Genomic DNA, 24,262 nt, shown 5'->3' with positions numbered 1-24,262 from the left:
TCTCAGAACACTGATTGTTTTAATAGATAATTCCTGAGTCTAGTCAGGTTATAGTACTATATTCTATCACTAGAGGGCATAACTATCTGCTTCATTGGAAGATCACAGTCAGGTTCAGGTGAATAACACCAGAGCTTAGATTTCACCACCAGTCTGGGACGAGAGTTTTAGTTTGTCTGTCTGTCTGTCTGTCTGTCTGTCTGTCTGTCTGTCTGTCCCAGAACAAATTGACATGTGGGCTTCCCCAGTCACTGCTTATTGGTTGAAGTGATAGAAATAGTCTCATTCTAGTTCTGCGGTTAAAGGTCCCCGGTATTCCTTGTTGCAGATTGTCCGTGATATTTTAGACGACTCCCAGTGTCCTGGGGGAGAACATAGAGAAGTGGATCACTGTTATGAACCTGTTATAAACTCATGAATCGTTTTTAGATCTCTTACCTGTCTGTGATGTGATTGATCCCCTGGGCTGGGTGTCTGAGTTAAGTTGGCTGGTCCTGGGCTCAGCTTTCAGGACTGGTAGGACACTGAATCCTCCTCACAGATAGACACAGGGTCAGCGCGATCAGACACACAGGATATAGAATGACACAGGCTATCAACAGTTTTATAGTAGGCTACAGATAATTAGACAGGTGATTTATTTTTATCTGTACTTGTTTTTGCTCACTAGATGCCCCTGTGCTGTGCTGAGTGGAAGGTATGGTTGTTCCTCTGACTTCCTGTACCATCATCAGCACACCGGTCTCACCTGGCCCCGCCCTACAGGAAGAGGTGTGTTCACACAGCAGAGCGACACCTCCCCCCACCTACCCCCCCCCCCCCCCGCACCTGAGAGGGATACAAGACCAGAAGACCAGAGTTGGCTATTCTGTGCACACAGGCTCACCATTGAACTCGCTAGACACGAGAAAATACAATATTTTGGAGTTGTTATGAGTGTATGTTCCGTCACCATGTGTGTTGTCTTTCCCCTTGTTCCTTTTACCCGTCATGGTTGTATTGTGGGGCGACGCTGGCCCGCCCCTCCCCCTGCCGTATCCATAGTAACCACAGCGCAGCAGGCGGGCGTAGGCGGACCTAAAGTCTCTGTTGAGGGCAGCGTAGAGCAAAGGGTTCAGAGCTGAGTTGATGTATCCCAGCCACAGCACCACAGGGTAGGCTGCTGGGTAGTCCTGCATCCTCAGACCCATGATAGTAAACAGGGTGAAGTAGGGGAACCAGCACACCATGAACGCTCCAATCACTGCTGCTAGTGTCACTGTGGCTTTGTGTTCCCGTAGAGCCATCGCTGTTAATGAGGTGAGTTGACGAGGGGCTGACGAGGGGCTGTTGTTGTTGAGGTTGGGTTGTGCATGGATGATGCGTCTGGCCTGGGCCCGGGCGATGCGGAGGATGCGGAGGTAGTTCCAGCACATGATCAGCAGGGGAAGGTAAAAGGTTAAGGAGGCGTCCAACGCAGCGTACGACGGGTTCAGCTTAAACTTACACTCCCTCTCCTCCCCCGGGCCGCGGTTCTGCACGCTGCCGTCCACAGTGTTCCAGCCCAGGTGGATCGGTAGGAACGACACCCCCAGTGACACCGCCCACACCGAAGCCATCGTTATGGCTACCCCCCTCGGCAACACCAGCGACGAGTATCTAAGGGGTGCGGTCACGGCCAGGTAGCGGTCCACGCTGATGGCCAATAGGGTGAGGATGGAGGCAGTGCATAACATAACATCCAATGAGATGTAGATGTTGCAGAGGGTCGGCCCCAGCGGCCAATCGCTGAATTGGAGGAGGGCGGAGAAGGGCAGGACCAGCATGCCAAGCAGCAGGTCAGTGATGGCCAGGGAGACGATGAAACAGTTGGTGAGGCAGCGGAGACGTCGTGTGGCGCAGACGGCCAGACATACCAGGACATTACCAAACACCGTCAGCAGAATGAGCAGGGACAGGGTCACACCTAGTATCACCACAGACAGCATCCTTACTGAAGTCCCAGTCCCTACCCTAACCCCTGCCCTACACCCAGTCCCTACCCTAACCCCTGCCCTACACCCAGTCTCAACCCTAACCCCTGCCCTACACCCAGTCTCAACCCTAACCCCTGCCCTACACCCAGTCTCAACCCTAACCCCTCACTTACACCCAGTCTCAACCCTAACCCCTGCCCTACACCCAGTCTCAACCCTAACCCCTGCCCTACACCCAGTCTCAACCCAAACCCCTCACTTACACCCAGTCCCAACCCCAACCCCTTCCCTACCTCCAGTCCCAGCCCCAACCCCTCACTTACACCCAGTCCCAACCCCTGCCCTACACCCAGTCCCAACCCTAACCCCTCACTTACACCCAGTCCCAGTCCCAGTCCCAGTCCCAACCCTAACCCCTCACTTACACCCAGACCCAGTCCCAACCCTAACCCCTCACTTACACCCAGTCCCAACCCTAACCCCTCACTTACACCCAGTCTCAACCCCAACCCTTGCCCTACAACAACAACTCAGTCCAGTCTCCTTCAGGTAATACTTATCTGGGTGCGTCTATATCCATACCAATGTGCGTAGATGGACATTTATCTGTGTGTTTGAGCTATTTTCCTGAGTATGTTTGGGCATATTTCACATCTATTGGAGTGTATATGTTGTCTGGATGGAGAGGTCTGGATGGAGGTCTGGATGGAGAGGTCTGGATGGAGGTCTGGATGGAGGTCTGGATGGAGGTCTGGATGGAGAGGTCTGGATGGAGGTCTGGATGGAGGTCTGGATGGAGGTCTGGATGGAGAGGTCTGGATGGAGGTCTGGATGGAGAGGTCTGGATGGAGGTCTGGATGGAGAGGTCTGGATGGAGAGGTCTGGATGGAGGTCTGGATGGAGAGGTCTGGATGGAGGTCTAGATGGAGGTCTGGATGGAGAGGTCTGGATGGAGGTCTGGATGGAGGTCTGGATGGAGAGGTCTAGATGGAGGTCTGGATGGAGAGGTCTGGATGGAGAGGTCTGGATGGAGAGGTCTGGATGGAGGTCTGGATGGAGAGGTCTGGATGGAGAGGTCTGGATGGAGGTCTGGATGGAGGGGTCAGTTCATCATTACAGATCCTCTGATTGATGGAGCGATGAGGTTGATGGCTGGTCCAGTCAGTGTTTGATGATGGGCTGTAGAACAGCTCCCTCTGTTGGTGGCTGGTCCACACTAATCTTCCATATCACTCAAAAATTCATCTAAACACACAGAGCAACAGAAAGTTAGACAGAGCCAAAAAACTAAGTACCGTGGCCTGTATACTGCAAGGAGACACTTTACCATGCTACTTACAAGTGCAGTTACTTCCACTAGCAAATCGAAGCAAATGTTGCCCACTGGGCACAGACGTCAATTCAACATGTGTTCAAATCAAATCAAAATCACATTTTATTTCTCACATTTCCCGAATACAGGTGTAGATCTTACCGTGAAATGCTTACATACGAGCCCTTAACCAACAGTGCAGAGTTTTAAAAAGTAAGTAAGAAAAATGTGCTAAATAAACTAAAGGAAAAATAGTAACACAATAAAATAACAATAGCGAGGCTATGCACAATGGGTACTGGTACTGAGTCAATGTGCAGGGTTACGGCTAAGTCGAGGTAATATGTACATGTAGTTAGGGGTAAAGTGACTATGATAGATAATAAACAGAGAATAGCAGCAGTGTATGTGAAGAGTGTGAAGGAATGTGTCCGTGTGTGTGTGTGTTGGAGTGTCGGTGTAGTACATTTACATTTACATTTTTAGTCATTTAGCAGACGCTCTTATCCAGAGCGACTTACAGTAGAGTGCATACATTTTATTACATTTTTTACATACCGAGACAAGGATATCCCTACCGGCCAAACCCTCCCTAACCCGGACGACGCTATGCCAATTGTGCGTCGCCCCACGGAGTGTGAGTGTGTGGTTAGAGTCTCGTGAGTGTACACCGAGCCTGTGCAATGGACTCAGTTAAAAAAATACAAATAAATAAGAATAAAATAAGGGGGTCAATGCAATTAGTCTGGGTAATTAGTCCGGGTAATTAGTCTGGGTAATTAGTCCTGGTAGCCATTTGATGAACTGTCTTATGTCTTGGGGGTAGAAGCTGTTAAGGTGTAATGATTGGGCGGTGAGTCGGAAGCAGATGCAACGTTTTAATAAAACAACAACTCCAAGAACACGACACTAACATAAGGCAGTACCCCAATACACAAGAACAATACCAACTGGTGAGTGAACCTGGGAAAGTGACATATAAAGGGGAGGAAATGATGAAGGTAGTGGAGTCCAGGAGTGAATCATAATGATTCACAGGTGCGTGTAATGATGAATCCCAGGACCAGTGGTTAGTACTCTGGCGATATCGTACGCCGGAGGGGAGGAGCAGGAGCAGGAGCAGACATGACATAAGGAGCCTTACTGCTCTGGTACCGCTTGCTGTGCAGTAGCAGAGATAGCAGTCTGTAACTTGGTTGGCTGAAGTCTTTCTAATTCTTTAGGGCATTCCTCTGACACCACCTGGTGTAGAGGTCCTGGATGGCTGTGAGCTCAGCCCCAGTGATGTACTTGGCCGTACGCACTACCCTCTGTAGTGATGCAACAGGCAGTGATGCAACAAGTTAGGATGCTCTCAATGGTGCAGATGTAGAACTTTCTGAAGATTTGAGGGCCCATGCCCATGCTTCTTCACAACTGTTTGTATGTGTGTGGACCATTTTAAGACCTTAGTGATTTGGACACAGGAACTTGAAGCTCTTGACCCGTTCCTCTGCAGCCACGGATTGGGCTGTTTCCCGTAGTCCCCGATCATCTCCTTGGTCTTACTGACATTGAAGGAGAGGTCGTTGTCCTGGCAGGTCCCTATAGACCGTGTCATCGTCGCTCTTCCCGAACACACACACAAACACACACACACACACGCGTACACACACACACACACGCGTACACACACACACACGCACGTACACACACACACACACACACACACACACACACACACACACACACACACACACACACACACACACACACACACACACACACACACACACACACACACACACACACACACACACACACACACACACACACACACAGGCTCCCATACTCTGTCGGACTCTTGGCAAAGCTTCCTTCCCATAGTTTATGTCCATATCTGGGCATCCTCCAATGTGTAGTGCTGGCCTGACATACCCCCACTCCAGACTGCCTTCCCACAGACAGGTCACAGAGGGGTGTGTGTGTCTGTTTGTGTATTTGAGGAACCATGGTGTTCACGTTTCTCTTTGTATTTTTCTGCATTCATTTGACTTCAGTATTTGATGGGTGTGTGTTGGAATTTGAGAGAGAAGGCGTACGATATGATTGCCTAAGATATGAATACAATGTATGCAACACAATGTAGAACGTGAAACGGACTGTCGGACAAACAATAGTTGCATTAATGTAAACTGAACTAGATGGTTATTCTCACCTGTAGTAGAAAGAGAGGTCAGAGGTAAAAGGACTGGATGGGTTTTGAGAGGTGAAAGGACTGGATGGGTTTTGAGAGGTCAGAGGTGAAAGGATTGGATGGGTTTTGAGAGGTGAAAGGACTGGATGGGTTTTGAGAGGTCAGAGGTGAAAGGACTGGATGGGTTTTGAGAGGTGAAAGGACTGGATGGGTTTTGAGAGGTCAGAGGTGAAAGGACTGGAAGGATTTTCATCAGTAGCAAAGGAAAGTGAACAATTAATCACAAAAGGGAAAAATGTAACCGTCACACTAAAGGAAGCTGTTGTAGCATAGCAAGTTGGAGTCCAGCCAAGCAGTTTGGAGCTGGGGATTTTTCTCTAGAACTGGACCTGGAATGACGGATGAGACTATGTCATGCAGTGCCTAGACAGTATGATTGGGGAGATGCTTGAATACCAATTACACATTTTTGTTAGTCTCATCAAACAGCTGTGTCTTAACCAGTGGCGATCGGTGACGTTTAAGATGAGGGTGGACGACTTTTCTTTCATGAGAATGGCCTTATTTCTATCACAGCATATTGGGTGACTGCCGTTAATATTCATCCAGTTCAATGTAACAGCGATAGGTTTAGGCTACTACATGATACTCAAATTTGTAGATGTAGAAGTAAAGAAATTGATAAAGAAACATTCTGATCCAGATCTAGAGGTAGTTTGTATGTGTTTGGGCTTAAAGGGTTTTCAAACTGAGACATACGGTCACATTCTTATATTGATAGACAAGTTAGAGAGATTGTTTTCCTTCCAAATTCTGCAAATATGGACGACCAATATATATATATATATATACAGTACCAGTCAAAAGTTTGGACAGACCTACTCATTCAAGGGTTTTTCTTTATTTTTACCAGGTAGTCACCTGGAATGCATCATCAAGGCAAAGGGAGCTACTTTGAAGAATCTCAAATGTAAAATATATTTTGATTTGTTTAACACTTTCTTGGTTACTACATGATTCCATATGTGTTATTTCATAGTTTTGATGTCTTCACTATTATTCTACAATGTAGAAGATAGTAAAAATAAAGAAGAACCCTGGAATGAGTAGGTGTGTCTAAACCTTTGACTGGTACCATGTACTGCCATGACGACCTTGGGAGATGGGCCATGGAAACCAGAGGCAGACAGACACTTCAGGCAGACAGACAGGTAGACAGACAGTTAGACTCTTCAGACAGACAGGCAGACAGGAAGATTTGTTGACAGACAGACAGGCGTGCAGGGATGCAGAAATACAGACAGCCATACACACACACAAATAAGCACAAACACACACAAACACACACACACACACACACACACACACACACACACACACACACACACACACACACACACACACACACACACACACACACACACACACACACACACACACACACACACACACACACTCCCAGAGCAGGCTCCTGACAGCGTGCCCTCGTCACGTCACTGTTGGCCCGACACACCTTAGCTCTAATGGAGGAAACCTTCTAAACACTGTGCTAATGGCTAATGCTAACGCTAATGGTTAATGCTAACGCTAATGGCTAATGCTAACGCTCATGGCTAATGCTAACGCTAATGGATAATGCTAACACTAATGGCTAATGCTAACGCTGATGCTAACACAACACACAGCTGCCACACAGGAGCAGGACACTTTAACTAGTGTTTACACAACAACACCCAAGAGAGTGAATGTGCATGTGGTCACAAGTGTGTATACAGAGACTGTTCAGCTTATCTCTCTTGTCTCTCCCACTTTTTTTTCTCTATTTCCTTCTCTATCATCCATATTATATGACATATAATAAACACATTATGGGGATCAGTTTGCCTGGTAACCAGATGTGTTGGTTTCTGTTTTAGCCACATCCTATCTAATTATGCATTTAACCAACTGTTGTCTAAAGTAGAAACACGAACAGATCAGTCAGGTATCACTGTGTAGACAATCGTATACTCACTTCCTCATTCCCAGTTTTCCCAGGAGATTTGGTGACCCCTGTGTCATTGTGTTCCCAGTAAATTGCAGGCTACGAGTGGCTGAGTCAGTTGAAAAGACATTCACAGGGCTAAGTCTGGCACAGAGGTCAAAGGTCAGTCTGGGACCGAGTCATTATTAATGAGCTTCAGAGCACATCACCTATTAATGGCTTGTGAACTCTGGCAAGACAGGTCTTGATAGCAAAGGCATTAATGTATTCATCTCCCAAGGTAGTTCTGTGTGAGAATTGGACTGTTTAATAGTTAGAGTTTTTGTTACCAGCAGGAGTACAGATCTGAGGTCAGCTATACAAATGTACACAAGTTGACGCAAGTCATTATAATAAGAAAGAGGGTCAAACTTACCTCAGTGTCAGTGGTCTTGCTTTGTTTCAGCTGCCTCTCCTCCCCTCTCCTCTACTCTGTGAGACTGGACAGAAACCAGAAGCTCATTCCTCATGTTTGTGTGTGTGTTCATGTATGTGTATGAGTCATATTCCCTTGCTCTCTCTCTCATTCTTTCTCTCGCTCTTTCTCTCGCTCTTTCTCTCGCTCTCTCAGACTTAATTAATCAATTTAATAGCCTTCCAGTTGCATATACAATTTATGATTTATTTTCATACTCGTTCACGCTGCATGGTAAACAAGCTGTCCCTTCTAATAGGGAAGCCTTTAAAAACAAGATGTCAGTTAGCATACAGATCTGAATTAACCGCAGTCCTGTTTTATAGCTCCCCCACATTTTCAATTTCCATGCTAGCGCTTATACTATTCTTCTCTGTCTCTGAGACAAGTTCTGCCTCTCAGATGACACCTATTGCTGATGTAGTACTACGTTGGTTTGTTCATACTGCTGTCCACCAAACATACAGTGGGGAGAACAATATTTGAAACTACCGATTTTGCAGGTTTTACTACTTACAAAGCATGTAGAGGTCTGTAATTTTTATCATAGGTACACTTCAACTGTGAAGTCAAATGCAAATTAATTACTTAAAAATCATACAGTGTGATTTTCTGGATTTTTGTTTTAGATTCCGTCTCTTACAGTTGAAGTGTACCTATGATAAAAAATTACAGACCTCTACATGCTTTGTAAGTAGGAAACCTGCAAAATCGGCAGTGTTTCAAATACTTGTTCTCCCCACTGTAGGAGGAAAACAGTGTCATTATTAAAACTTAAAGGAGGTTGGGAGGGTTCTGTACTGAGTCGTTTTAATTAAGGAGTCTCAGATAGATTGTGGATGTGTATCTTTACTGGCATTCCATTTTTGGGTGAGAAGCAACAGCTTTCAGAGTTGTCAGAGTTGTTCTCTCTGGAATCACATCCCTCTGGGTCAGGTTCTGTGTTACATCTTTTCATCTGTTTATCTCTGTCTTGCAGTCTTTTATTCAATCTCATCCCAGCTCTCTTTATCTCTATCTGTCAGTGACGGAGGCTGTCTCCACCACAGCATGTTTTGTATCCAAAGAGTCCATGCGTCATAACTCCTACCTACATATGGGTTCTCCTACAAACACATGTCTCTTTCCACTAATCACCCCACCTATCTCTCTATCTCTCTATCTCTCTCCCTCTCTCCCTCTCTGCCTCTCTCCCTCTCTCCCTCTCTGCCTCTCTCCCTCTCTCCCTCTCTGCCTCTCTCCCTCTCTCCCTCTCTCCCTCTCTCCCTCTCTCCAGACCCACCTGTCTCCCTCCCTCTCTCCAGACCCACCTGTCTCCCTCCCTCTCTCCCTCTCTCCAGACCCACCTGTCTCCCTCCCTCTCTCCAGACCCACCTGTCTCCCTCCCTCTCTCCCTCTCTCCAGACCCACCTGTCTCCCTCCCTCTCTCCAGACCCACCTGTTTCCCTCCCTCTCTCCCTCTCTCCCTCTCTCCAGCCCACCTGGCGCCACACACCTGTAAACTCCACGCTCTTTTCGTCTTGAGTCGCAAGGTTTCTGCCTCCCTCCTGTTTTTAGGTCAAGGTGATAACGTATCACACACACACACACACACACACTCACACACACACACACACACACACACACACACACACACACACACACACACACACACACACACACACACACACACACACACACACACACACACACACACACACAGCTGCTTACTCAGCTAAATCTTTAGTTTCAGTGGGAGCTAGTATACTTCAATCTACATGTCTGTGTTTTTGCAAACCTTGAAAAGTCTACATTCAGAGCATTTACAAAATGAATCCTCCAGCTTGACAGTAACACTGACCTTTCAGCTTGACAGTAACACTGACCTTTCAGCTTGACAGTAACACTGACCTTTCAGCTTGACAGTAACACTGACCTTTCAGCTTGACAGTAACACTGACCTTTCAGCTTGACAGTAACACTGACCTTTCAGCTTGACAGTAACACTGACCTTTTGGCAGTGATGACCTTTAATCAAGAAGATGCAGAAGAAAGTTGAGCCACCACTTGCCCAAGTATTCTTGGGTGGGCAGAGTTAGAGACGGAGCTGACTAGTCTGGGCATCAACTGACGAGGCAGATACTCGATAACCAAGGAATGAATCCAAAGCAATCAGAATACGATACTAATAACTTTTATTATCATGTAATCCGTCCAACCCTTTGAGTGCATGTGCATGTGTGTTTTTGTAGCTGTGTGTCTTCCTCTCCGGTAAAAGACCATACAAGGCCAGGTATATGTTAACATTTTATGGATTAACTTTAAAAGCTGACAGGAGTTCATGACCCCAGCCTGTTTAACTAAAGACTATTCAGTGGCCTTGTGGTTAGAGTGTCCGCCATGATATTGGAAAGTCTGGAGTTATATCCCCTGCTGAGTCATAACAAAGAGTGTAAAAATGAGACCTGATGCGTCTCTGCTTGGCACTCGGCGTAAGGCCCTGAGATAGACTAGCATCCTGTCCAGGGCGATCTGCTTCTGGAGCTCAGGTGTGATACAGAGTGTCCTCGCGGGAGTGAAGAATGATGTGGAACATCCTTGTTAAACATGTGGATTCATACACACTGTTTCCACAAGGTCATGTTGGGGTTCTCACACAAATTCTCATACAGAACATAACAAACACACACACACACACACACAAACGCACACACACAAACGCACACACACACACACACACACACACACACACACACACACACACACACACACACACACACACACACACACACACACACACACACACACACACACACACACACACACACACACACACACACACACACACACACACACACAAGCGCACTCATTTACAAATGTGTGTGTGTGTGTGTGTGTGTGTGTGTGTCTCTTGGTTTGTTCCATTGTGGTTTCCTGTCTGTCCATTAGAAAGATAAGGTATTCTGCTATAGCCTCTGTCCATTCTGTTTCCACAGCAACTGGGGTGTAATGGACCAAGGATGCATGCTGTGGATGAGAGCGGTCTATCATTTTGTTGTTTATCATTTATTTATAGTTTACGCGTTCTCACGTGTTTTCTGAAAAGCAAAAGTTTGCTTGTCCTGTGCAACTAGTCTATAACTTGACCTCTTGTCAAATGTAATGTCTACCACCCTCTATTGGATAAGTAAGGCAACTACACGTCGATTTTACATCTCCATCACTCATAATGAGTGAATGATGTAGTAGTAGGTTACATCCACAGTGAGTAGAATGGCAGAAGCTTCTTTAGATGCAGGGCTGGTTACATCTGTCCGGTCAGTCCATCAGAGGAGGGGAAGGACGAGCAATAAGAGGAGCTGGGTTTTTTACAAGAGCAGTCCAAGGAAGAGCAGAAACAGATTGCCAAGTCTGTTGTGTTGTCTTATATCAAACATACCAGGTCTATTATTCAGATTCATTCAGAGTGCATTTGAACATTTTATTCCAGATAGGCGGCCAAGAAGTGAATAAGATCATTTGTGACTTTAGACTAAACCACTGCCTCACTTACATTTAACAGCCATACTGCCCATTGGCCACTCGTTGAGAACAGGCTCATTGTTCAGACTGAGGTCAGATGCAGAGCTACAGTCAGTGAACAGGCCCCTAGATGCACAACTACACAACTAACGACAGTTCCCCTGAGAGCTGTGAAGAGACGAAGAAAAGAGAAGAGGAAGGAAGGAGAGGGGGAGGAGCTCTCTGCTTTCATATACAGAACAAAATGCAGAAGTGAGAGGTAGAGTGGAAAACGTATCTCAGACACCCAAAGAGAGAGAGAGAGAGAAAGAGAGTGAGAGGGGAAAAGAGAAGCAGTCATGGCTCCTTGGTTGAGGACCACCACGGAGCGGTATGGCGTAGGTAAGTAATCCACGCTCACCTGTGTAGGCCTCCGTGTGTGTGTGTGTTTGGAGAAGGGTGATGGCCCTTCGCTCTCGCTTTCTCCATGACAGGATGTGGGCGGGTGTCAGCTAACAGACTCTAGCAGTATGACTCTGACAGTGTGACTATGTCTGCACAGTCATGAGGTAGAGATCACTGATAGACCGCTGTGTCGAGAGAAACAAAATGGCTGAATCAGACTTCATGACATGGCTGTCAGGAATCACTTCACACATGATGGCAGTGGTTCAAGTCGTGTTCCTAATCAGAAAGACTGATTCTATCACTGTCAGTTTTCAGAAACATATTGATCTTCAGAGCAGGGTTTCTATTTGCTGCAGTAGTTCTACATGTATTATAAACTGATGACGTGAGAAGGGGAAGATGTTCCGGCTTTGTCCTTATCATGGAGAATCTCTTGATTGACCTGTTCGGCCTTAAAGAGCAGAGTGTTTGATATAGCTCAACCCTGATGCAATATGTACAATAATATTGAATATGAAAAGTAACATGTTTCATTGTTATCGTGTTAGATTGAAAACACAGGAAGTGTTGGAGGGAGGAAGTAGCATGAGGTTTCATAAATACAGGAACAGCACAGTACTGTTTCTAACATCATGTGTACACAGACCTAAAAAACACAGTGTACAACCATATTATTACTGATAAACAAGATATGTATATATATATAGATATACATAGATATTGGACATATAAAGAAGTCACACAATTCTTGACATAGTTGAGGCTGGTGGGAGGAGCTATAGGAGGACGGGCTCATTGTAATGTCTGGAATGGTATAAATGGAACCGTATCAAACATGAAACCATAGGTTTGACTCTATTCCATTTATTCCATTCCCATCCTCCTATAGCTCATCCCACCAGCCTCCTCTGGTGTACAAGCATATATCTGTTTTTCTTTATCTAATCTAAACATGAGGAACAAGCATATATAAATCTCATGATAATAGTGAAAAGACCTCGCTCCCCAACAAGCAAAAAAAACAACATACTATCCTCTACCTCCCCTGAACAATATAGTCTGAATATTTTCTTAGGCTTAAGAGTGAAAACAAAAGGTAAGGAATAGGTTTCGGTTATGTTCTCTCTGTTTTAGGGTCTCTCTCTGCAGTACACTGTATGACCCTCTCGCCTCTCTGTGTCTCCCATAGTAATGTGGAATTTCATTGGCCTTGGAGAGAAGCAGCTGTCTCTGGAGATTGGGGACACGGTCCACATCCAGGAGACCTGCGATGGTAAGGGAGCTGACTGGGAATGTACTGGTTTTACCGGGAATAACTGGTTTTACCGGGAATAATGTGGGATGTAAACTGGGAATAATGTGGGATGTAAACTGGGAATAATGTGGGATGTAAACTGGGAATATTGTGGGATGTAAACTGGGAATAATGTGGGAAGTAAACTGGGAATAATGTGGGATGTAAACTGGGAATAATGTGAAATGTTAACTGGGAATAATGTGGGATGTAAACTGGGAATAATGTGGAATGTTAACTGGGAATAATGTGGCATGAAAACTGGAAATAATGTGGGATGTAAACTGGGAATAATATGAAATGTTAACTGGGAATATTGTGGGATGTAAACTGGGAATAATGTATGGATGTAAACTGGGAATTATGTGGGATGTAAACTGGGAATAATGTCTGGATGTAAACTGGGAATAATGTGGGATGTAAACTGGGAATAATGTCTGGATGTAAACTGGGAATAATGTGGGATGTAAACTGGGAATAATGTGAAATGTTAACTGGGAATATTGTGGGATGTAAACTGGGAATAATGTCTGGATGTAAACTCGGAATAATGTGGGATGTAAACTGGGAATAATGTGAAATGTTAACTGGGAATATTGTGGGATGTAAACTGGGAATAATGTCTGGATGTAAATTGGAAATAATGTGGGATGTAAACTGGGAATAATGTGAAATGTTAACTGGGAATAATGTGGGATGTAAACTGGGAATAATGTCTGGATGTGAACTGGGAATATTGTGGGATGTAAACTGGGAATTATGTGGGATGTAAACTGGGAATAATGTCTGGATGTAAACTGGGAATATTGTGGGATGTAAACTGGGAATAATGTGAAATGTTAACTGGGAATATTGTGGGATGTAAACTGGGAATAATGTGGGATGTAAAATGGGAATAATGTGGGATGTAAACTGGGAATAATGTCTGGATGTAAACTGGAAATAATGTTGGATGTAAACTGGAAATAATGTGGGATGTAAACTGGGAATAATGTGAAATGTTAACTGGGAATAATGTGGGATGTAAACTGGGAATAATGTCTGGATGTAAACTGGGAATAATGTGGAATGTAAACTGGAAATAATGTGGGCTGTAAACTGGGAATAATGTGAAATGTTAACTGGGAATATTGTGGGATGTAAACTGGGAATAATGTCTGGATGTAAACTGGGAATAATGTGGAATGTTAACTGGGAATGCTGTGGAATGTAAACTGGGAAGAATGTGGAATGTTAACTGGGAATAATGTGGGATGTAAACTGGGAATAATGTCTGGATGTAAACTGGGAATAATGTGGGATGTAAACTGGGAAGAATGTGGAATGTTAAATGGGAATAATGTGGGATGTAAACTGGGAATAATGTGGAATGTTAACTGGGATAATGTGGGATGTAAACTGGGAATAATATGAAATGTTAACTGGGAATATTGTGGGATGTAAACTGGGAATAATGTCTGGATGTAAATTGGAAATAATGTGGGATGTAAACTGGGAATAATGTGAAATGTTAACTGGGAATATTGTGGGATGTAAACTGGGAATAATGTCTGGATGTGAACTGGGAATATTGTGGGATGTAAACTGGGAATAATGTCTGGATGTAAACTGGGAATATTGTGGGATGTAAACTGGGAATAATGTGAAATGTTAACTGGGAATATTGTGGGATGTAAACTGGGAATAATGTGGGATGTAAAATGGGAATAATGTGGGATGTAAACTGGGAATAATGTCTGGATGTAAACTGGAAATAATGTTGGATGTAAACTGGAAATAATGTGGGATGTAAACTGGGAATAATGTGAAATGTTAACTGGGAATAATGTGGGATGTAAACTGGGAATAATGTCTGGATGTAAACTGGGAATAATGTGGAATGTAAACTGGAAATAATGTGGGCTGTAAACTGGGAATAATGTGAGATGTTAACTGGGAATAATGTGGGATGTAAACTGGGAATAATGTCTGGATGTAAACTGGGAATAATGTGGAATGTTAACTGGGAATGCTGTGGAATGTAAACTGGGAAGAATGTGGAATGTTAACTGGGAATAATGTGGGATGTAAACTGGGAATAATGTCTGGATGTAAACTGGGAATAATGTGGGATGTAAACTGGGAAGAATGTGGAATGTTAAATGGGAATAATGTGGGATGTAAACTGGGAATAATGTGGAATGTTAACTGGGATAATGTGGGATGTAAACTGGGAATAATATGAAATGTTAACTGGGAATATTGTGGGATGTAAACTGGAAATAATGTCTGGAAGTAAACAGGGAATTATGTGGGATGTAAACTGGGAATAATGTGGGACGTAAACTGGGAATAATGTGAAATGTTAACTGGGAATATTGTGGGATGTAAACTGGGAATAATGTGGGATGTAAACTGGGAATAATGTCTGGATGTAAACTGGGAATAATGTGGGATGTAAACTGGAAATAATGTGGGATGTAAACTGGGAATAATGTGAAATGTTAACTGGGAATAATGTGGGATGTTTCTGGGAATAATGTCTGGATGTAAACTGGGAATAATGTGGAATGTTAACTGGGAATAATGTGGGACGTAAACTGGGAATAATGTGGAATGTTAACTGGGAATACTGTGGGATGTAAACTGGGAATAATGTCTGGATGTCAACTGGGAATAATGTCTGGATGTAAACTGGGAATAATGTGGGATGTAAACTGGAAATAATGTGGGATGTAAACTGGGAATAATGTGAAATGTTAACTGGGAATAATGTGGGATTTTCTGGGAATAATGTCTGGATGTAAACTGGGAATAATGTGGAATGTTAACTGGGAATACTGTGGAATGTAAACTGGGAATAATGTGGAATGTTAACTGGGAATACTGTGGGATGTAAACTGGGAATAATGTCTGGATGTCAACTGGCAATAATGTGGGATGGAATCTGAGTATAATGTGGGATGGAAAATGGGATTTAAACTGGGACTGGAAACTTAGATTAATGTGGTATGTTGTGACTGTATCCTGTGTTGTGACTGTATCCTGTGTTGTGACTGTTTCCTGTGTTGTGACTGTATCCTGTGTTGTGACTGTACCCTGTGTTGTGACTGTACCCTGTGTTGTGACTGTATCCTGTTTTGTGACTGTACCCTGTGTTGTGACTCTATCCTGTGTTGTGACTCTATCCTGTGTTGTGACTGTATCCTGTTTTTTGACTGTATCCTGTGTTGTGACTGTATCCTGTGTTGTGACTGTATCCTGTGTTGTGACTGTATCCTGTGTTGTAACTGTATCCTGCGTTGTGACTGTTTCCTGTGTTGTGACTGTATCCTGTGTTGTGGCTGTTTCCTGTGTTGTGACTGTACCCTGTGTTGTGACTGTATCCTGTGTTGTGACTGTTTCCTGTGTTGTGACTGTATCCTGTGTTGTGACTGTACCCTGTGTTGTGACTGTACCCTGTGTTGTGACTGTATCCTGTGTTGTGACTCTATCCTGTGTTGTGACTCTATCCTGTGTTGTGACTGTACCCTGTGTTGTGACTGTATCCTGTTTTGTGACTGTATCCTGTGTTGTGACTGTATCCTGTGTTGTGACTGTACCCTGTGTTGTGACTGTATCCTGTGTTGTGACTGTATCCTGTGTTGTGACTGTATCCTGTGTTGTGACAGTATCCTGTGTTGTCACTGTATCCTCTGTTGTGACTCCATCCTGTGTAGTGACTCTATCCTGTGTTGTGACTGTACCCTGTGTTGTGACTCTATCCTGTGTTGTGACTCTATCCTGTGTTGTGACTGTATCCTGTTTTGTGACTGTACCCTGTGTTGTGACTCTATCCTGTGTTGTGACTGTACCCTGTGTTGTGACTCTATCCTGTGTTGTGACTCTATCCTGTGTTGTGACTGTACCCTGTGTTGTGACTCTATCCTGTGTTGTGACTCTATCCTGTGTTGTGACTGTATCCTGTTTTTTGACTGTATCCTGTGTTGTGACTGTATCCTGTGTTGTGACTGTATCCTGTGTTGTGACTGTATCCTGTGTTGTAACTGTATCCTGCGTTGTGACTGTTTCCTGTGTTGTGACTGTATCCTGTCTTGTGACTGTATCCTGTGTTGTGGCTGTTTCCTGTGTTGTGACTGTACCCTGTGTTGTGACTGTATCCTGTGTTGTGACTGTTTCCTGTGTTGTGACTGTATCCTGTGTTGTGACTGTACCCTGTGTTGTGACTGTACCCTGTGTTGTGACTGTATCCTGTGTTGTGACTCTATCCTGTGTTGTGACTCTATCCTGTGTTGTGACTGTACCCTGTGTTGTGACTGTATCCTGTTTTGTGACTGTATCCTGTGTTGTGACTGTATCCTGTGTTGTGACTGTACCCTGTGTTGTGACTGTATCCTGTGTTGTGACTGTACCCTGTGTTGTGACTGTATCCTGTGTTGTGACAGTATCCTGTGTTGTCACTGTATCCTCTGTTGTGACTGTACCCTGTGTTGTGACTCTATCCTGTGTTGTGACTGTACCCTGTGTTGTGACTCTATCCTGTGTTGTGACTTTATCCTGTGTTGTGACTGTATCCTGTTTTGTGACTGTATCTTGTGTTGTGACTCTATCCTGTGTTGTGACTGTATCCTGTGTTGTGACTGTACCCTGTATTGTGACTCTATCCTGTGTTGTGACTGTACCCTGTGTTGTGACTCTATCCTGTGTTGTGACTCTATCCTGTGTTGTGACTGTATCCTGTTTTTTGACTGTATCCTGTGTTGTGACTGTATCCTGTGTTGTGACTGTATCCTGTGTTGTGACTGTATCCTGTGTTGTAACTGTATCCTGCGTTGTGACTGTTTCCTGTGTTGTGACTGTATCCTGTGTTGTGACTGTATCCTGTGTTGTGGCTGTTTCCTGTGTTGTGACTGTACCCTGTGTTGTGGCTGTTTCCTGTGTTGTGACTGTATCCTGTGTTGTGACTGTATCAAATCAAATCAAGTTTATTTTATATACCCCTTCGTACATCAGCTAATATCTCGAAGTGCTGTACAGAAACCCAGCCTAAAACCCCAAACAGCAAGCAATGCAGGTGTAGAAGCACGGTGGCTAGGAAAAACTCCCTAGAAAGGCCAAAACCTAGGAAGAAACCTAGAGAGGAACCAGGCTATGAGGGGTGGCCAGTCCTCTTCTGGCTGTGCCGGGTGGAGATTATAACAGAACATATGGTCCTAGGGCTCAGGTCCTCCGAGAGAGAGAAAGAAAGAGAGAAGGAGAGAATTAGAGAGAGCCAAGATGTTCAAAATTTTCATAAGTGACAAGCATGGTCAAATAATAATCAGGAATAAATGTCAGTTGGCTTTTCATAGCCGATCATTAAGAGTTGAAAACAGCAGGTCTGGGACAGGTAGGGGTTCCTTAACCGCAGGCAGAACAGTTGAAACTGGAATAGCAGCAAGGCCAGGTGGACTGGGGACAGCAAGGAGTCATCATGCCCGGTAGTCCTAACGTATGGTCCTAGGGCTCAGGTCCTCCGAGAGAGAGAAAGAAAGAGAGAAGGAGAGAATTAGAGAGAGCCAAGATTTTCAAAATGTTCATAAATGACAAGCATGGTCAAATAATAATCAGGAATAAATGTCAGTTGGCTTTTCATAGCCGATCATTAAGAGTTGAAAGCAGCAGGTCTGGGACAGGTAGGGGTTCCATAACCGCAGGCAGAACAGTTGAAACTGGAACAGCAGCAAGGCCAGGTGGACTGAGGACAGCAAGGAGTCATAATGCCCGCTAGTCCTGACGTATGGTCCTAGGGCTCAGGTTCTCCGAGAGAGAGAAAGAAAGAGAGAAGGAGAGAATTAGAGAGAGCATACTTAAATTCACACAGGACACTGGATAAGACAGGAGAAGTACTCCAGATATAATCAACTGACCCTAGCCCCCCGACACATAAACTACTGCAGCATAAATACTGGAGGCTGAGACAGGAGGGGTCAGGAGACACTGTGGCCCCATCCGATGATACCCCCGGACAGGGCCAAACAGGAAGGATATAACCCCACCCACTTTGCCAAAGCACAGCCCCTGCACCACTAGAGGGATATCTTCAACCACCAACTTACAATCCTGAGACAAAGCCGAGTATAGCCCACAAAGATCTCCACCACAGCACAAACCAAGTGGGGGGCGCCAACCCAGACAGGAAGATCACGTCAGTAACTCAACCCACTCAAGTGACGCACCCCTCCTAGGGACGGCATGAAAGAGCACCAGTAAGCCAGTGACTCAGACCCTGTTAATAGGGTTAGAGGCAGAGAATCCCAGTGGAGAGAGGGGAACCGGCCAGGCAGAGACAGCAAGGGCGGTTCGTTGCTCCAGAGCCTTTCCGTTCACCTTCACACTCCTGGGCCAGACTACACTCAATCATATGACCTACTGAAGAGATAAGTCTTCAGTAAAGACTTAAAGGTTGAGACCGAGTCTGCGTCTCTCACATGGGTAGGCAGACAGTTCCATAAAAATGGAGATCTATAGGAGAAAGCCCTGCCTCCAGCTGTTTGCTTAGAAATTCTAGGGACAATTAGGAGGCCTGCGTCTTGTGACCGTAGCGTACGTGTAGGTATGTACGGCAGGACCAACTCGGAAGGATAGGTAGGAGCAAGCCCATGTAACGCTTTATAGGTTAACAGTAAAACCTTGAAATCAGCCCTTGCCTTAACAGGAAGCCAGTGTAGGGAAGCTAGCACTGGAGTAATATGATCAAATTTCTTAGTTCTAGTCAGGATTCTAGCAGCCGTATTTAGCACTAACTGAAGTTTATTTAGTGCTTTATCCGGGTAGCCGGAAAGTAGAGCATTGCAGTAGTCTAACCTAGAAGTAACAAATGCATGGATTCATTTTTCTGCATCATTTTTGGACAGAACATTTCTGATTTTTGCAATGTTACGTAGATGGAAAAAAGCTGTCCTTGAAACAGTCTTGATATGTTCGTCAAAAGAGAGATCAGGGTCAAGAGTAATGCCGAGGTCCTTCACAGTTTTATTTGAGACGACTTTACACCCATCAAGATTAATTATCAGATTTAACAGAAGATCTCTTTGTTTCTTGGGACCTAGAACAAGCATCTCTGTTTTGTCCGAGTTTAAAAGTAGAAAGTTTTCAGCCATCCACTTCCTTATGTCTGAAACACAGGCTTCTAGCGAGGGCAATTTTGGGGCTTCACCATGTTTCATTGAAATGTACAGCTGTGTGTCATCCGCATAGCAGTGAAAGTTAAAATTATGTTTTCGAATAACATCCCTAAGAGGTAAAATATATAGTGAAAACAATAGTGGTCCTAAAACGGAACCTTGAGGAACACCGAAATGTACAGTTGATTTGTCAGAGGACAAACCATTCACAGAGACAAACTGATATCTTTCCGACAGATAAGATCTAAACCAGGCCAGAACTTGTCCGTGTAGGCCAATTTGGGTTTCCAGTCTCTCCAAAAGAATGTGGTGATCGATGGTGTCAAAGGCAGCACTAAGGTCTAGTAGCACGAGGACAGATGCAGAGCCTCGGTCTGACGCCATTAAAAGGTCATTTACCACCTTCACAAGTGCAGTCTCAGTGCTATGATCTGTTCTAAAACCAGACTGAAGCATTTCGTATACATTGTTTGTCTTCAGGAAGGCAGTGAGTTGCTGCGCAACAGCTTTTTCTAAAATTTTTGAGAGGAATGGAAGATTCGATATAGGCCGATAGTTTTTTATATTTTCCGGGTCAAGGTTCGGCTTTTTCAAGAGAGGCTTTATTACTGCCACTTTTAGTGAGTTTGGTACACATCCGGTGGATAGAGAGCCGTTTATTATGTTCAACATAGGAGTGCCAAGCACATGAAGCAGCTCTGTCACGGTTTTCTAAATTAGAACCCAGAAGCAGACCAGGACAAGGAGAGTAGGACGAAGGGGAGTATTTATTTACAAGTTTAAACGTAGAGGTAGAATGATCCAGGTGGCGGAGCGGGCAGCGTAGGTGAGTTGATGGGAGTGAATAGGCAGATCCAAGGGAGTAACAGAAGCCACCAACGACCAGGCAGGGATGGGGTGAGTGTTCCGGGTGAATGACTGTAGACAGAACAAACGGAGGTAAGTTCAAGGCAAGGAAGACGTACAAAACAACAAACAAACTCTATCAAACTGGAGGCTGATACGCTGGCACAACATACTGTTCATGGCTAACGATCCGGCAGGGAATGGATGTCAGGTCAGAGCTTATGAAGTGGAGGGGTGATGATCAGGACCAGGTGTGCAGATAGCTGATGGGATACAGGTGCGGGTAATCAGAGATCTCCAAACTAGCTACGTCGCCCGGCAACCAGACAGGGGGCGTTCCAGGACACCGGAAAAACACTCCAGGACAGAACACAGGCAAAAACAGACTCAGGAAGCGGGATTCGTGACAGTACCCCCCCTCCGACGAACGCCACTGGGCGGACTACCCGGAGCGCCAGGGTGGAGGTGGTAGAAGTCACGAAGCAGGTCAGCATCAAGGATCTGACGCCGAGGAATCAAACTCCTCTCCTCTGGGCCATATCCTTCCCAATCCACGAGATACTGGAACCCTCGACCCCGCCGTCTGGAGTCCATGATGCGGCGCACCGTGTAGGCAGGACCACCTCCGATCATCCGAGGAGGAGGAGGACGAGGAGGAGGGGGGAACAGAAGACTGAGGAGAACCGGCTTGAGGCAGGAGACATGAAAGGTGGGGTGTACTCTAAGCGTTGCAGCCAACTTGAGTCGAACCACAACAGGATTAATGATTCTCTCCATCACAAACGGACCAATGAACTTCTGTGACAGTTTCTTTGACTCAGTCCGTAGAGGAAGATCCCGTGTAGCCAACCAAACCTTATCTCCGACGGTATAAGCGGGGGCAGGAATACGGCTATGATTCGCCTGGATCTGATACCGGTCAGAAACTCTAAGGAGGGCCTTCCTGGCCCGATGCCAGGTCCGGTGGCAACGACGAATGTGGGCCTGGACAGAGGGAACCGAGAGATCCCTCTCCTGAGAAGGAAACAAGGGAGGTTGGTAGCCGTACAGGCACTGGAAGGGAGACATCCCAGTGGCAGATGAAGGGAGAGTATTATGGGCATACTCGACCCAGGGTAACTGAGAGGACCAAGAGGTGGGATCAGAGGAGACAAGGCAGCGCAGCGTGGACTCCATCTTCTGGTTGGCTCTCTCCGCCTGACCATTAGATTGGGGGTGAAATCCAGAAGTGGGACTGACTGTAGCTCCAATGGCCAAATAAATGGATCTCCAGACAGCAGAGGTAAACTGAGGACCACGGTCAGAAACAATGTCACTGGGCAACCCGTGGACCCTGAAAACCTCCCTAACAAGGATCTTGGACGTCTCAGTGGCAGATGGAAGCTTGGAGATGGGGACAAAGTGAGCGAACTTGCTGAATCTGTCCACAATGGTCAGAATGACCGTGTTCCCAACAGAAGAGGGCAACCCCGTGACAAAGTCCAGAGCCAGATGTGACCAAGGTCGCCCGGGGAATAGGTAGGGGGTGAAGAAGCCCAGAGCTGGGCCGATTGGTACTCTTATTCTGCGCACAAACAGGACAAGCGGCAACAAACCTCCGGGTATCTTCTCCCATGGCAGGCCACCAAAATCGTCTGCGCAGTAGCGCCATATTCCGAGCAACGCCAGGGTGACAAGCTATCTTGCTGGCGTGGGACCACTGAAGGACAGCAGAACGGACCGACTCAGGCACGAACAACCGACCGGGTGGACCGTTACCGGGGCCGGGCTGCGTCCGAAGGGCCGCCATCACATCCTCCTCAATCCTCCATGTAACGGCTCCCACGACAAAGTTCTGGGGAAGAATCGTCTCAGTCTTGGCCCCACTCTCCTCCGTCTTGGAGAACATCCGGGACAAGGCGTCCGCCTTGCCGTTCTTCGACCCAGGTCGAAACGTCAGGGAAAAATTGAAGCGTCCAAAAAACAAAGCCCACCTGGCCTGACGGGAGTTGAGACGTCTAGCCGATTGCACGTAAGCCAGATTCTTGTGGTCAGTCCAGACCACAAACGGTTGCTCCGCTCCCTCCAACCAGTGGCGCCACTCCTCCAAGGCAAGCTTCACAGCGAGAAGCTCCCGGTTACCCACATCGTAGTTTCTCTCAGCTGGTGAAAGACGACGAGTAGAAGGCGCAGGGATGGAGTTTACCGTCAGTGGAGCTACTCTGGGACAGGATGGCGCCCACTCCCACATCAGACGCATCCACCTCAACAACTTCAACAAGAGCTTATGAAGTGGAGGGGTGATGATCAGGACCAGGTGTGCAGATAGCTGATGGGATACAGGTGCGGGTAATCAGAGATCTCCCAACTAGCTACGTCGCCCGGCAACCAGACAGGGTGCGTTCCAGGACACCGGAAAAACACTCCAGGACAGAACACAGGCAAAAACAGACTCAGGAAGCGGGATTCGTGACAAGCTCCTTCAGTAGTTTAGTTGGAATAGGATCCAGTATGCAGCTTGAAGGTTTAGAGGCCATGATTATTTTCATCATTGCGTCAAGAGATATAGTACTAAAACACTTAAGTGTCTCTCCTGATCCCAGGCCCTGGCAGAGCTGGGCAGATCCAGGACAGCTAAGCCCTGGAGGAATACGCAGATTTAAAGAGGAGTCCGTAATTTGCTTTCTAATGATCATGATCTTTTCCTCAAAGAAGTTCATGAATTTATTACTGCTGAAGTGAAAGCCATCCTCTCTTGGGGAATGCTGCTTTTTAGTTAGCTTTGCAACAGTATCAAAAATAAATTTTGGATTGTTCTTATTTTCCTCAATTAAATTGGAAAAGTAGGATGACCGAGCAGCAGTGAGGGCTCTTCATTACTGCACGGTACTGTCTTTCCAAGCTAGTCGGAGACTTTTCAGTTTGGTGTGGCGCTATTTCCGTTCCAATTTTCTGGAAGCTTGCTTCAGAAATCGGGTATTTTCTGTATACCAGGGAGCTAGTTTCTTATGACAAATGTTTTTCGTTTTTAGGGGTGCAACTGCATCTAGGGTATTGCGCAAGGTTAAATTGAGTTCCTCAGTTAGGTGGTTAACTGATTTTTGTCCTCTGACGTCCTTGGGTAGGCAGAAGGAGTCTGGAAGGGCATCAAGGAATTTTTGTGTTGTCTGAGAATTTATAGCACGACTTTTGATGCTCCTTGGTTGGGGTCTGAGCAGATTATTTGTTG

General features: G+C 45.6%; 1 protein-coding gene and 1 pseudogene across 1 annotated transcript in view; one reads left to right on the top strand and one right to left on the bottom strand.

Moving 5' to 3' along the window:
• Positions 1-396: 396 nt before the first annotated feature.
• On the bottom strand, positions 397-1,967 carry LOC129827771 (histamine H2 receptor-like; annotated as a pseudogene).
• A 9,650-nt stretch (positions 1,968-11,617) lies between these two features.
• The window catches only part of LOC129827770 (dedicator of cytokinesis protein 2-like), a gene marked incomplete in the record, with an annotated part of 209,877 nt that continues 197,232 nt past the window's right edge, over positions 11,618-24,262 (top strand). The window contains 2 exon segments of the mRNA XM_055888932.1: positions 11,618-11,763; positions 12,959-13,042. Of these exon segments, the coding sequence (XP_055744907.1) occupies positions 11,721-11,763; positions 12,959-13,042 (127 nt within the window).

This window comes from Salvelinus fontinalis, chromosome 29, assembly GCF_029448725.1.
Source record: "Salvelinus fontinalis isolate EN_2023a chromosome 29, ASM2944872v1, whole genome shotgun sequence".
In the NCBI taxonomy this organism is placed as follows: Eukaryota; Metazoa; Chordata; class Actinopteri; order Salmoniformes; family Salmonidae; genus Salvelinus; species Salvelinus fontinalis.
Note: the sequence above shows the minus strand (reverse complement) of the source record. Positions and strands in the feature narration are given on the sequence as shown.